This window comes from Ursus maritimus, unplaced genomic scaffold, assembly GCF_017311325.1.
Source record: "Ursus maritimus isolate PB19 unplaced genomic scaffold, ASM1731132v1 scaffold_32, whole genome shotgun sequence".
NCBI classification, from domain to species: domain Eukaryota; kingdom Metazoa; phylum Chordata; class Mammalia; order Carnivora; family Ursidae; genus Ursus; species Ursus maritimus.
This window is the reverse complement of record NW_024425786.1, coordinates 20423218-20438209: the sequence shown is the minus strand read 5'-3', so window position 1 is coordinate 20438209 and position 14992 is coordinate 20423218. Positions and strand designations below refer to the sequence as shown.

Here is a 14992-nt window from a genome sequence, read left to right as displayed (position 1 = left end):
CTCTCTTCCTGAATCGGATCTTTGCCTTCCTTTTGCTCTCCCTGTCTTTCTCTCCTGACTCTCTCCTCTAAATACATAGATTTCTTTCAAGTTGTCTTCCTCTATTTTCCATGTAGCGATTTCTTCATGGCCCCGGGTTTGGAACAGGGATGGGGACCCTCCAGAGTGCCCCCCAAAGGATTTTCCTTTCAGATAGGGGCCAGATATGCTGGCACCCCATTGGGCACCTGTAGTTGAATCTGAGATGGGGAGGGGAGGTTCTAAGGTCAGAGAACCTACAGGAGGTGGGGTGCCAGAAGCCAAGAATCCCAGCCCTCCCTTTCTGGGGTTTTAGAGCCCAGACCCCCATCTATGTAGTCGACCTTCTACCAGCCCAGGTCAGGGCAGAGGGCAGTTCTAGGGCCTGAGCTGGCCCCAGAAGCTCCCTCGCTATGAGAACTCAAAGAAGAGCATGTCTAGGTCTCACAGATTTCTGGGATTGGTCTCCTCCCCTGCTACATTGATGGCTGTCTCTGACTGTGCCTCAGTTTCCCCCATGACACAAGGGTACTACCCTTGCTCTATCTCTGACTTCTTTAAAATACTTTGAGTTTCTGGAACAGAGTTAAAGTTATGCAGAACAGGGAAGGGGTAGAGGCACTGCTGCCCCCTTGCTCACCAACACCAGGGGAGCTGTAGCACAGAGGAATCTTTCTCAGGGCAGGGGTAGAATATGGGTCTGGTCCCCTTAAGTATGGAGTGGAGGACAGTGCCTCGCCTCCCCCTCACCCCCTACCCCCCACCCCCCAGGAGTACCAGACCCTGCTATCAGGCCTTCCCTCCCAGTCTGGGTAGTGGCCTCTAGCCCTCCTCCCTGCCTCCCCTCTTCAAGGAATGAACTTGGAGTCATGGGAAACAGGCCCTGGGGTGGGGGGTGCCAGGCCTCCAAGGCCTAGCCATTGCCTCTGTATGTGATGAGACCTGGTCAGGCAGACAGTTCTAGGACCCTGGGGTCTGGGCACTACTCACCAAGGGGCCAGGCGGGGGAGTAGGGGTGCCTGGGGGAGGCGGGTTGCACGCAAGGCATGCTGGGCCCCCTCGGTGGGTGGGTGGGGGGAACAAAGCTGGCATCGAGGCCTCAGCTAAAATTAGCCGCTTCCCTGCGCGGGAGCGAGCATGCCTGCCAGCCGCCCAGATCGCCGCTGCCTCGGCAGGCCATCTGTCGCCACGTTTCGCTCAGTCCCCCAGGGCTCCCCAGCTCCAGCCATCCCCAGGGGCTAGAGGGACTCTGCTCTGAGACTGTCCCTGGCCGGGGCTCTGGGCTCTGCTGCTGTCGTGCTGTGTGACCTCAGGCTAGGCCTGTCCCTCTCTGGACTCCTGTACGATGGGCGGGCTCTGGACACTGAAATCCCAGTTACCCCAATCCTTCTAAGCACCAGATACAGGCGCTGGTCATGGGAGGCTGGGTTGTGGGCTGCCTCCCTCCCTTAGAGCTGGCCCTCTGGTCCGGTGTTTGAAGATGAGCCAAGTGGGGTTTAGGGTAAAGGTTGGGATACATGGCAGACTCCCATCAGTTCCCTTGGTCTTCACAGGAGAGTAGAGCAGCTCTGTAACCAACAGCACCCCAACATCCTCCCTTTACCCCACCCCCACCCCTAACTCATTACTGATCTCCGGGCAGTCTTACAGAAGCAGCTCCAGGTGGGAAACCCGGAGCTAGAGGCCGAGTTCAGGTGATACTAACTTGCTCTGTGGCTTGGACAAATGTCTCACCCTCTCTTTTTTCCCCTCCTCAGTGAGAATCTCCCATTTTTTGAGCACCTGCCCACTTCATGTCACATTGTCTCATGAGGCTGACATCATCCCCACTTTCCAGCTGAGGAAACTGAGGTACAGAAAGCTGAGGTTCCTGTGAGGCAGCATGGAGCCAGGGACCGGGCTGCTGTGGCCTTCCCATGGCCCCCAGTGCGCAGCTTGCTGGTGTCCAGCCTCAGCTTCTATCTGGCACTTCCCTCGCCACCGCCCCTTCCCCCTCCCCATAAGCCATAGAGATCCAGCTTCTGCTCCAAGGTCACTCAGCTTGGCCTGGGAGGAGCTCAGACTTGAACCCAGGCCCCTTGGCTCCTGGCCTCCCTCACTCTCTGGCCAGCAGGCTGGGCCCGTTCCCTGGGTGAGTCATGCCCCTGGACTTTGGCCTCCTTGTCAGGCTCTGTGGCCTGAATTTGGAGAGGGGGCCTTCATAAGGACCAGGGGCTCCCCGGCAGTGCAGGTCTGAAGCTGTCATCACACACCCTCTGAGTCCTGGGGCCTAAGGATAAGGGCATGGTAACCACACCCCTCAATCCCCCTCCCTGCCACCCATCTCTGAGAAGTCTTATAGGACCCGCTCCTCGGCCTCAACAACAGCCCTCCCGGCCTCAACAACAGCCCTCCCTCCGTGGCTCCTTCTGCCCCCTCCCTAGATAACGACTACATTCAATTAGAAATGGGGCAGGGGTGGCAGCGTTGTCTGCGTGCCCCGGGGCAGCTTGCTTTCCAGCACTCATCTCCCCCAGCACCAGGCAGCCAGAGTTACCCAGGAGGGAGGCCACAGCGCCTCCCCTCCTGGTGTCCAGGGACCAAGGTCACGCCCAGAGCCCTGTGCGCCCCCACCTCCTCATGGGGCCAGTGGTGTTTGTCGCTGGGGCAACATGCGGCTGTGCCCGGCTCTGGCAGTGCCGGGGTGACATTCATGCCCTATGAGCTGTGACGCCGCTGCAGGCAGAGGACAGCACCACCCAGGCTGGCGACAGTGATGGGGGAGCCGTGGGGGTGGGTTGTCACCTGTCTGAAGCAGTCAGGGGGTGATATATTGTGTGCCCATCTGGTAGTCTGAAGGGAGGACTCATGGGGAAGGGGTGAGGTGGTGTCCCTGAGTCCTATGATGGGGTGGGGCTGGGGGCATCTGTCCCTTCCTCATGCCGGAAGGTGAGGCGTGTGTGTGTGTGTGTGTGTGTGTGTGTGTGTGTGTGTGAGAGAGAGAGAGAGAGAGAGAGAGAGACAGGTTCTCCGCATTCACATCCATTAGTGGGTGTGGGAGTGCCTGGCTGCATGTTCGTTACACCGTTGTGAGGGTGACAACCTGTGTTCCTGTCTCCTGTTGTCTGGGGGTATCAGATGTGCCCATCTCACGCTTTTGGGGAAGTGACAGGTTACGTACTTAGCTCATCCTGTTAGGGTAGTCACCAGCCCATACGCCTGTCTCTGACTGTTGGGGATGTGTGAGATGTCACCACGTGCCCATCTCATGCTGTTGTGGGGAGTGACATGTGTGATTATCTCATGCTGTTGGGAGGTTGTCAGTAACTTGGGAGCTTGTCTCTCACCCTAAAGAGACAACATGTTGCCCAGTGGTATGGGGCCCACCGTTGGCGGGGCCTTCCCGAGCAGACCACAGGGCCCCAAAGGGCTGGACAGGGGAAGCATTCAGAGCCCTGAGTGCAGGGACAAGTGTGGTGGGTTGGGTGGGGGGGTCTGAGTCCCCCATGACCTTCCTTCTGACCCAGGTGCCAACCCTTGGGACTGTTTCCCAGAAGGAAGGAACCAGTGTTTCCAGGCGATGTGGCAAGGGGCCTCTGGGGCAGGAGCAGGTGTGACTGGGGAGGTGGGGCACCAGGCAGGGTTGCCATGGGGGTCTGTGTCCCTGCAAGCATGGGGGAACCCCAGTCCCTGCCTCTTCTGCCCCTGAAACTGTTAAACTAATTAAGGCTGTGGAGCCGGAGGATTAATCGGGGCAGCTCGGCGCGGGCCGGGAGCTCAGGTAGTCGATTAGTGTGCCGCGGAGGATATTGGATTTCTGAACCGCAAGTCAGCACTATTCGGCCTGTTATCTCGCCGAGGCTCGAGGGTCAGGAGGCGGGAGGCTCCGGGCGCGCTGGCCGCCCCCGCCCCGCGGCTCGCGGCGTCCACTCCCCCTGCCCACACGCCGTGCCCTCACCCAGCCCCTCTCCCGGGTGCACCCTGTGCCTCGCCCCTGTCGTCCTCCCACCCCTCGGCCTGTGCTGCTCTCCCCTCTCGGTCCCTCCTTGTCTCACTCGCACTCTGAGCCTCGAGACACCCACTCCTGAGCCTCTGACCAGCCTCTCCACCTGCGTCTCCACCTCCCTGTCCGCCCCCCCAGCCCCTCCCCATCACCAGGCTCTGCCTCTCTGCTTTTGTGTTCTTGCGTGCCTGTCTCACAGTTTCTGTCTGTCACTGCCTGTCTCTGTCTCTCGTGCCTCTCTGTCTCCCCTTCTCTCCCTCTGTGTGTCTCTGTGTCTTTTCCTCTCCCTCTGGGGTTCAACCTCTCTCTCTCTCTCTCTCCCTCCCTCGCCCTCTCTTTCTCTCTCTCTCTTCCTCTCTCTCTCTTGTGTGGTCTCGGCTGGTGTCTGCAACCAGAACAAATCTCCCCCAGCCAACACCCCCTGAACAAGGAGGCCAGAGCAGCTAATGGGAAACATGTGATTCTGCCTTGCGCCTGGAGCACCGTGAAGGGAGCCTTAGTCCCAGCTCAGCCCCCCTTGTGCCCCCCTCTGCTGCATTCCCCCCGCCACACTGCCCCCACTTCCAGCATCTCCCCCAGCCTATGCGGGCACAGTTGCAAGTTCCCCAGTTATTCCCATTTCAGGGGGTGGCGGGGAGCTGGCGTTTATCAGTTGGGGAGTATCAGGTTGTGGAAGGGCTGGGAGCAGCTTTGCTCCTGAGGTCCCTCCAGCCTGCAGGGCCAGGCAGACCCCATGCAGACTCCCCCCCTCAACCACCACCACCATATGTAGGAGAACAGGGCCAAGATGAGCTGAGCTGTGGGGGCCTGGATGGGGGGCAGCCAGTCCACCCCCACTGGAGGGCTCTGGGGCCACCCAGATTTCCATCTTTTCCGCCCTCCCGGGCCTCTGGGGAGCTGCAGAGGTGGGGGCTCCCTGAGGGCTTGGGAGCTGCCGGGCTGCATTTCTGTGCCCACCCAACCACGGGGAAAGGGGGGATGGATCAGAGGAGGGAGGCTCTGGCAGGTTGGAATTCTCCTTCTCTGCCTGTGGATAAATTGTCCCTAATCCAGGCTTGGGGAGTTGTCTGGCTCCTACAGAGAGAGAGAGAGAGAGAGAGCGTGCACGCAGGAGGTAGGGAGGAGGGAAGCAGGCACACAAACACAGTGACACAGACACACACTGTTTCACAAAGGGTCTCTTGCATGCAGTGCACACGCGCGCGGACGCACACACGGACTGAGGAGTCACACGAAGGTACCGCACAAACACGGAGGCACTGCTGTGCCGCCAGGCACACCATGGCACACAGACCCTCTCACACATGTTGACACTGACACGTAGCTGTTTTGGCACAGACATAGTGATGGGGCCCAAGGACCCACTGACACGCAGGTACCTGGCGACGAGGTTATACAGCACACACACGCTCGGACCCACACACAGGTGCATAGTGACCCCCAGCAAGACAGACCCACGGGAACACCGTGACCAGTCACACTGCCGGCCGTGACCGTGAAAACCCAGGAAAAGGCAGAGGTAGGAGGGAGGTATCCACAGTGACACCAGTGCCCGCAGTCACAGGCCTCAAGACCGGAAACCTGCAGGGACCGCAGAGGATCAGCCGCCAGCCCCCCACACACGCATCCAGAGAGCCCCGAGACAGCCAGAAGCCAGTTCAGCTCCTGACACAGCAAGCTGCAGAGAGCCAGGCGGAGCGCGTGCGCGCACAGGCACACTCCTGCCCCAGGCACGGCGGGGGTCGGGGTGCTGCCACAGAGGCAGACACACACTTGCATGTCCTCGCAGGCGTGCAAACACAGGCTCAGCTGGACACACACACAAAGCTGAATAGACCCAGATAAACACACCCACACGTATAACTGAAGATACTGAACCCAGGTACACATCAGCCCTTCTCTCGCTCGCTCGCTCGCTCTCCCACACACACACGGCTAACTACATAGACCGTCACTGAACAAACATAGGATCCCATGCATGTACCCTCTTAGACACATGTGTACACACACACGTTTAGAAATGTACAGAAGGCTAAATAGACCCAGGAGCCCACATACAGGTGTATTTACCCAGACAGCTGAACGCTCACAAGCATGCATTTATCCAGGCGCGATCGCTCCCACACATACAAATTCCCAGGCAACCAGAGCCCGTAAGCAGTCCATGAGGCCTGGTTCCCAGACCCCCTCTGGGCTCCAGTACAGACCTCAGGGAGGCAGACAAATGGGCAGGAAGCAGGAGGGTGGTGAGAAGGGCCATGGTTATTAAAACAAGAGACGTAACTAGTTGCTGATGGAGAAGAGTAAAGGCCAGCTGCGCGTACACCCCGCGTGGAAATCTGCCCTCCCCATGTCTTTGAACAGCAATTCTCACACCTGCATTCTAAGTAAGCTGCTGGCATATATAGTCTCCCAAAGCATTCCTCCCCCCGTTCATTACATCTCCCCATTTTGTAGATGAGAAAACTGAGAGCCGGAGAGGTTAACTGACTTGCCCAAGATCATACGGTAAGGGTCGAGCCAAGAACTGTCTGGCTTCCCAAAGTCAGGTTCTTTCCACCGTAGTATATGTGTTCGTGTTCATGTGTGTGAGTACATACGTGTACAAGGATAACTGCTTCCCAACAGGAACCTGGGGTTTCAATGGATAGGCTCGTGGTTCCCCAGTGAAATGAGGTTGTAGGTGATTTCGTTGTATGTGAGAGTGGACCCCATTCAGGCTAGCGTCCTGGTCCCTTTATCTGGCTCATCCTGGATCCATGCTTATACCTGGGGTGTTGTGTTTTCTTCCGCAGATGGGAGCTTGCCTACCTGTCTACCCATCGGCCTGGACCCCAGAGCCTGCCCAGCTAAGTGCGTACAGAGGGCCCCGGTTTCGGGGCGACTCTCAGGCTGCCGCAGAGACCACCCTGGAATCGCTGGCGAAGACAGGCCTTTCCTGCTGAGCCAGACCTTGTCTACACAGCCTGCTCAGGTAACAGTGTACAGGGAAGCCAGGTCTGTGCCTGGGCCACTCGCAGAAAGTGGGGATCAGGGGGACTCACTTCCCAGTCTTAGCAGGAATCTCCCCTTCCAGCTTAGGCCAAAAAGAGGCCCTCTACAGAATCAAAATATTTCAACCCAACTTACTCAAAACTCCCCATTATCCAGAAAGGGGAACTGAGGCCCATGGATTATGCAGTAAGTCCCCCGGAGTCCTGCCTCCTAGTCTGGGGATTCTTCCTGGTACCTTGTTGACCTGAGGGAACTGGGAAGAGAAAGGGGTTGTGACAGTGACCAGAACTCAGGGCAGAGATGGAAACTGGAGCACCTGATGTGTGCCGCTGACCCCCCCACACACACACAGCAGGACCCCTGTCTCTGGAGTCGTGGAAGCAGAGAGTTGGGAGGCCAAGGTGAGGTGCCAAGAGGACCTGTGTAGTTCAGGTAGGCTAGGTTACCCTCATAAGATGAGGTGGGGTGGGGGCAGGACCTGCCTTCCTGCTCCTGGCCGGGATTAGCCCACCCAGGCTCTAGAGCCGTGGAGGCCAGGTGGGGCTGCCCTGCCTTGCACAGGCAACTCCCTGAACTGACACACGGAGCCTGCGGGCTCCAGGAAGCTCCCTAGAGCCCAGCCTGCCGGGGGACTCCACCCAGCTTCCAAAAGAGCATTCCTGGGGCCTGAGGTCTAGGGGTGGGGCCTCCTGGGATGGTAAGGGTGGGAGGTGTGGCTATGGGAGGGTGCAGGGCTCTGTGTACCCAACTGTAAGTGCACGGGGCATCGCGTGTGCGAGCCCTCGGGCTTGTGTGCAGGCCGGTGTGTGTAGGGCTCTGTCCTTAGGTACACAGGGTTCCGTATGCAGGAGTTACATAAGTGGACTGGGCTGGGGGACATTTGAGGGCTGTGTGGGTACTACAGGGGAGTGGTGAGTGCCCAGGATTCAGAGTGTGTCCTGGGTAGGTGTGGGAATCCTGGAGTGTGGTGGGGGCCACACTGGGTGGTGTATGTGTGCAGGGCGCTCGTGCACACTGGAGAGGTGTGTAACCGAGAATGTGAACACACCGGAGTGATACGTGGGCACGCTGGGACGGTGTGGAATGTCACCGGGGAGGCTTGCGTTCAGGGTTCTGGGTGCACACTTGCGGGTGGCATGTGCATGTGGCGCCACTTGTGCTTTGGAGGTGGGCTGGGCAGGCCTTCAGCTGAGCCGGGCTCAGCAGTGCCCAGCCTTGTGGCCAAATCGCTGAAGTCACTTCCTTTCCAACAGCAACTTTCCAGGAGGAGGAGTTCTTCAGACCTGGGCGGGGAGGGGGGGCGGAACGAGGAGCTCTCAGGGGAAGGAGGTGGGCGGGGGTGAGAGGCTGTGGGGAGGGCCTGGTGGGGCTGGAGGAGGGGAGTCCTCGGGAGACAGAAGGAAAGACTAGGACAGGAGTCTGGAAGGGCCAAGGGCAGGAGGGGTGGGGGTGGAGCAGGGCGGGAAGCACAGTCCCTGGGTGACCTCGGAGGGAGGAAGGGAGGGCCGCCCGGCAGGGTGACCCTCAGGTTCAGCCAGAGCTGGCGGTGGTGCCCGCAACACCTGGCACCCAGGGCAGGGGGCTGGCAGGGGGCGGGTCTAGGGAAGACCTGCTTGCCAGGTGCCCCGCTCTGGGCAGGAAGGGGGTGGGCGAGGGCTGCACAAAGGAGCTCTGTGTGGCCGGGGGTAGGGTGGGGTGGGGTGTGCTATACCGTGGGGCGGGGGGGGGGGGGCCTGAGGACTCCAGGAGACCAGGCGGGACTTGCTTCCCCTTGGGGGCATCAGTGGCTCTAAGGGGACACCTAGTGGCGAGGGAGGGTAGTGCGTTTGGGTGACTGAGGTGGGAGGGGATGAAGAAGCTGGGAGGGGGTAGATTAGAAATCAAAAATTAGAACTAGTGATGAGGATTGGGACTGTTGGAGGAGGCTGCAGGGGAGGGAGCCGACTCTGGACAGTGAAGAAGTTTGCACCGGAGGAGCTCAACAAACCTAAATCCAGACTCTAGCTCTTCCTAGCTGTTTGTCCTCAAGGGCGTCACTTAACCTCTCTGTGCCTCTATTTAAATGCCAAATAAGTGACAGCTGCTGTTATTATTTTCATCGTTGTCCTTTTTTGGTTTGGTAGGATTTTGGGCTGGAGTCAGGTCGGAAGAAGATCTTTGGGCACTAGTGGGTGGGTGGGAGGGGGCTGAAGGAGACTGAGAGGGGTGCTACAGATCCTGGGGGATAAAGGCTCTTAAAGGAGGTGTTAGGGAAGGGCTCACAGCAGTGGTAATAGCCCCTTTGATACACTGTTTTCCCTTTGAGGACATCCCTGGGCCTTCAATCCAGGCTGGGAGGGAAATGGTGTGGGGGGAGGAGTGTGCCGGCTGGAGAGAGGGTCATGAGGCCGGAAGTGAGAGCTGGGGCTGGCAGCCTGGCTCCCCTGGGGAGGCTGTGGGTGGGGGAGGGGGAGGCAGGCTGGGGAAGGGGTGGGGTGGTCACAGCCGCAGCGGGGGAGGGTGGGGCTGGGGACTCAAGGATGTGGGCTGGCGCTTCCCGGCACTGTGCACAGCAGGTTGGGGCCCCCAGCCCCCTCCCAGCCGGTTGGTGTCCCCATGGGCAGGCTCAGACACACTGACCCAGAAGCAGACTGTCAGACAGAAGGACCCTTTTGACTTTGTTCACAGACATGGGATAGGTGGTGCCCTTGGGAGGGGTCCAAGAAAATGGCCGCCTGGGTGTGGTGGGGAGGGGAGCCAGCTGCTTCCCTCAGATCCTGGAGGCTGCAAGAGAGAGCAGTGGACAGAGTCAGGAGGTCTGGCAGGAGGACATGCCCAAAGGTCTTCACGGGTGGGTGGAACAGAAGCAACCACTGGAGAGGAGTTTTCCCTTCAGCCAAGATCACACCCTTGGGGCCCCAAGTGGGAGGTCTGCAGAGCAGGGAGGCTGGGTGAGCCCCACCCTCAGTAAGGGAGGCCTCTCAAAGACTCTCAGGAGCCATGGGTCAACCATACTGTTGGAAAGGGGACTTGGAGATGCCAGGGTCTGTGCCCCTTCCCTCCTTTGTGAGGTTGTTGCCCACAGTCCCTCTTGTAAGAGCAACGGGCGAGAGAGCCTGGCCTGAGAGGAGCCAGTCCACAGTCTACAGCCTGTCCTGGGAGAGAGCAGGACCCTGAGTGATGGAGTGGGCAGGACAGAGAGGAGCAGCCGAGAGCTGGGAACTGCAGAGCGAAAAGGGACAGTGGACAGAGGGATGTACTGTCTGGATAAGCAACAGAAGGGCTCTCCCCATGCTGTTTTGTGACCTTGGGCAAAGGCCCTTTCCCTCTTTGGATCTCAGTTTGCTCATCTGTGAAATGGGAAGAGCACAAGGTGGCACTGGAGTAGGGTACCCATGGGGAAGCTGATTACAAATACAGATTCCCAGATGTCCCTTCAGATCTGTGAGTCAGACTCCCCTGGACTAGGGCCTGGGTATCTGGAATGTAACACAGCTCCCCCAGGCCCAGGGTTTGGAAGCCAAATGGCTTGGCGATTTTAAGGTTCCTCCCAACCTTAAATTAGACCTCAGCTCTAGGAGCAGGGCTTTCAGGAGTGGCTGAAGGAAAGCTGCAGGAGCTGGGAGGGGAAGCAGGCTTTGAGCTCAGGGCAGAATTAGGAATCCTGCGACTTCGCACCTATGTGACTTCAGGCAAGTTCCACAATCATTGCTCTGAGCCTGTTTCTTCTATACCACAGGGGTCCTCAGCCGTGCCTCCCGGGTTGCTGGGAAGATTCAGTGGGTCATATGTGTGGAAGTGCTTTGTAGGTTGCAAATTGCTGCCCAGCACCAGGGAGTGGAAGAGTGTTCCTTTCCACACCATCTTGTCCCCGAGTCAGCTCCGTGGTCTTCCTGTGGGGGTGACAGCCCCAGGCAGTATGGCAGCTGGTGGGAGTCTACGCATATGTGGAGGGGAAGGGGGTTGACTGTGGGGATCAAGTCAGAGCCAAACACTAAGGAGTGATCGGGGTCAATCTTTAAGACCCTCCCGGTGGTCAGGGCCCTGAGTCCCCAGGCTCCCCTGGGAGTCAGACATGCCTGGATTTAAATCCCATCTCTGCCCTGACCAGCTCAGGGAGTTAGTCAGTAAATATTTATGTAGCTTCCAAAGCCCAGGCCCTGGGGTCAGGGGATACAGTGGTAAACAAGACAGACGCAATGCCTGCCCATGAAGAGCCCACACTCTGCGGGGGAGACTCACCGAAAAGCCAGTCATACAAGTAGTTGGTTGCAACAGTGATGGATACCGTGAAGGGGAAGTAGAGAGGACTCTGAGAGTGCACAGCAGGGGCCAGACTGTGGCCAGAGGTGCGATGGGGGAGGGGGGAGTCAGAGAGCGCCTCTCTGGTAAAGGTGGGAGAGGGGTCAGAGAACATCCCTTCCCACATGCTTGTCTCTCGCCCTCTCTCCACACCCTTCTTGGGTCCCACCTTTGGGTCTGGAGAGGAATGAGAGAAACCACGTGGGAAGAGGCAGGGCTCATTGCTCTGTGCACCTCGTGCATCCATTCATAAGAAACAGTCAATATTTCTTGAAGCACGCTTGTGGGCCACGTGCTGACCAGAGTGTTGGGAGATCTACACAGAAGTGAACAGACAGAAATCCTAGCTTTCGTGGTGCTCACCACCTTCCAGTGGCTGGTTTCCTCTGTAAAGATGGGGACGATGAGCATACTGATTTCAGGTTTGCAGGGGGCTTAGATGAGATAATCCACATAAAGTGCTTACTAGCCTATTGTTCGGCAGTAGGGAAAGTATCCCCAAAGCGTATGAACTTTTATTGTTGTTGACTGCCTGTATGATTGTCACACCTCTGACCTGAGGCACTCTTCACTTTTTCTTTACAGCTCTTATCCTACTAATAATTAAAGCATTTATGATTATCTGATCACTGTTTGTCTACCCGGTCTTTGTGCAAAGTAGGCACTCCATAAGTAATGAGTAAATGAATGAATGATGTTACTTCATCTCTGAGCCTCCATTTCTTCATCTGCAAGATGGGGTTATTAATAGCCCCTACCTCACAGGATTTGTATGAAGAATTAAATGAAACGATGCCTGGACAGCTTCCAGCCCAGTGCCTGGCGCGCAGTAGGTGCTCACTAAAGCTGCGATGGTCCTTTCCAGGCGCTGTCCACGCCCCGAGGCCTGGGCTCAGGCCGAAGTTGCTCCACAGCACCCCCAGCTGACAGCCAGCAACTGGCAGAGCCCCCAGGCCCGGGGGCCCTCTCTCTCCCAGGTCAGCCGGGTGTGCGCACCGGAGGGGGCACCGAGGGAGCTGGGCTGGTGTGTGGAGTAGGCAGTGAGTGGTTGGGCTGTGGCCACCTTGACAATTCAGATCCCCTGTCTTGTTGCCCACAGAGATCTCCAGTGTGACAGCCCAGGCGGCAGAGCCGAGGGTGAGTGGCCGGGCTTCTCCTAAAATGGGGGGGGCGGGCGGGCAGGCAGAGGGAACAGGTCATGCCCTGGATGGGATTTCCTGGCCTTCTCCTGAATTTTGATCTGGAGTGGTCACCCCAGCCTGCTGATGGCCTTCCCTCTCCAAGTCAGGCATCTTCTTCTCCCTGAGCCCGTAGCCAGGGTCTAGAAGTGGATGAGCTGTCAACAAGTGGGACTGGGGCCCCTGAGGGGTTCATGGTGCATGCGGTGGTTCGGGAAAAGACTGGGCGTCAACTTGGGGATGGGGCTTGAGGGGACTCCCAGGAGGGGTGGCAGCGGCTCACTGGGGATGTGGGAAGCTGAGGTCTTGGGCGTTCAGTGAGGGCTCTCTTGCCCATCCTGCCCCACAGGTCCTGGTCCCGGCTTCTCGCACCCTCATGTCAGCCCCGGCCCCGCCCGGCGGCCCGCGGAGGACAAGGTCAGGATGCGTGTGAAGCCCCAGGGCCTGGTGGTGACTTCCAGTGCCGTGTGCAGCTCTCCTGACTACCTCCGGGAGCCCAAGTACTACCCCGGCGGCCCCCCCACCCCACGGCCCTTGCTTCCCACCCGGCCCCCTGCCAGCCCACCCGACAAGGCCTTCGCCCACACCTTCTCCGAGAACCCACGCCCACCCCCACGCCGGGACCCCAGCACCCGGCGCCCACCAGTCCTTGCCAAGGGGGACGACCCGCTGCCCCCAAGGGCAGCCCGTCCAGTCTCACAGGCCCACTGCCCCACCCCTGCGGGAGACGGCAACAGCTCCCGACGTCGCTGGGACAACGGGCGGGTGAAGCTGCGACCGGTGGTGCGGCTGATTGACATCATGAAGGACCTGACCCGGCTCTCCCAGGACCTGCAGCACAGCGGCGTGCACCTGGACTGTGGTGGCCTCAGACTCAGCCGCCCGCCTGCCCCACCCCCCGGTGACCTTCAGTACAGCTTCTTCTCCTCACCCAGCCTGGCCAACAGCATCCGCAGCCCCGAGGAGCGGGCCACCCCCCACGCCAAGTCCGAGAGGCCCAGCCACCCCCTCTATGAGCCTGAGCCCGAGCCTAGGGACAGTCCCCAGCCTGGCCAAGGCCATAGTCCCGGAGCCACGGCCGCGGCCACCGGGCTGCCCCCAGAGCCAGAGCCAGACGGCCCTGATTACTCGGAACTTGCTGACGCCGACATCCTCAGCGAGCTGGCCTCCCTTACTTGCCCCGAGGCCCAGCTGCTAGAGGCCCAGGCCCTCGAGCCACCATCTCCTGAGCCAGAGCCTCAGCTCCTAGACCCCCAGCCCCGCTTCCTGGACCCACAGGCACTAGAGCCGCTCGGGGAAGCTTTGGAGCTGCCACCCCTGCAACCTCTTGCTGACCCTCTGGGGCTGCCAGGCCTGGCGCTGCAGGCCCTGGATACCCTGCCCGACTCCCTGGAGTCACAGCTGCTTGACCCTCAGGCACTTGACCCCCTGCCCAAGTTGCTTGACGTCCCTGGCCGCCGTCTGGAGCCTCAGCAGCCCCTGGGGCCCTGCCCACTGGGCGAGACCTTGCGCCTGGACTTGTGTTCACCCCATGGCCCCCATGGGCCTGAGGGTCACCCCAAGTACGCCTTGCGGCGCACTGATAGGCCAAAGATCCTGTGTCGCCGGCGGAAAGCTGGACGGGGGCGCAAGGCAGACGCCGGACCAGAGGGCCGCCTGCTGTCCCTGCCTATGCCCACAGGGCTGGCGGCCGCCTTGGCCGAGCCCCCGCCACCACCGCCTCCACCACCTCCTGCCCTGCCAGGCCCGGGCCCAGTCCCAGAGCTGGAGCCAGAATCCTCCCAGACACCGGTGGTCCCCACCCGCAAAGGCAAGTGCCGGGGCGTGCGGCGCATGGTGGTGAAGATGGCCAAAATCCCGGTGTCGCTGGGGCGGCGGAACAAGACCACATACAAGGTGTCCTCCTTGAGCAGCAGTCTGAGCGTGGAGGGCAAGGAGCTGGGCCTGCGCGTCTCCGCAGAGCCCACGCCATTGCTGAAGATGAAGAACAACGGGCGGAACGTGGTGGTGGTCTTCCCGCCTGGGGAGATGCCCATTATTCTTAAGCGGAAACGCGGCCGCCCTCCTAAGAACCTGCTGCTGGGTCCTGGCAAGCCCAAGGAGCCAGCAGTGGTGGCGGCTGAAGCGGCCACCGTGGCGGCGGCGACCATGGCCATGCCAGAGGTGAAGAAACGGCGGCGGCGGAAGCAGAAGCTGGCCTCCCCCCAGCCGTCCTACGCAGCAGACGCCAATGACAGTAAGGCCGAGTACTCCGACGTCCTCGCCAAGCTGGCCTTCCTGAACCGCCAGAGCCAGTGCGCTGGGCGGTGCTCGCCCCCCCGCTGCTGGACGCCCAGCGAGCCCGAGTCGGTACACCAGGCCCCCGACACCCAGAGCATCTCCCACTTCCTGCACCGGGTGCAGGGCTTCCGACGGCGTGGTGGTAAAGCAGGCGGTTTTGGTGGCCGGGGTGGGGGCCACGCAGCCAAGGCGGCCCGATGCTCCTTCAGTGACTTCTTCGAGGGCATTGGCAAGAAAAAGAAAGTGGTGGCAGTGGCAG

At 59.8% G+C, this 14992-nt stretch overlaps 1 protein-coding gene across 1 annotated transcript in view; it reads left to right on the top strand.

Annotated features, from left to right (window-relative positions):
* The window catches only part of AHDC1 (AT-hook DNA binding motif containing 1), a 64478-nt gene that overhangs the window by 34950 nt on the left and 14536 nt on the right, over positions 1-14992 (top strand). Inside the window, exons 2-5 of the mRNA XM_040619093.1 lie at positions 6796-6974; positions 12141-12252; positions 12375-12412; positions 12803-14203. Of these exons, the coding sequence (XP_040475027.1) occupies positions 12877-14203 (1327 nt within the window). The 5' untranslated portion in view covers positions 6796-6974; positions 12141-12252; positions 12375-12412; positions 12803-12876. The remainder of the gene's footprint in view (positions 1-6795; positions 6975-12140; positions 12253-12374; positions 12413-12802; positions 14204-14992) is intronic.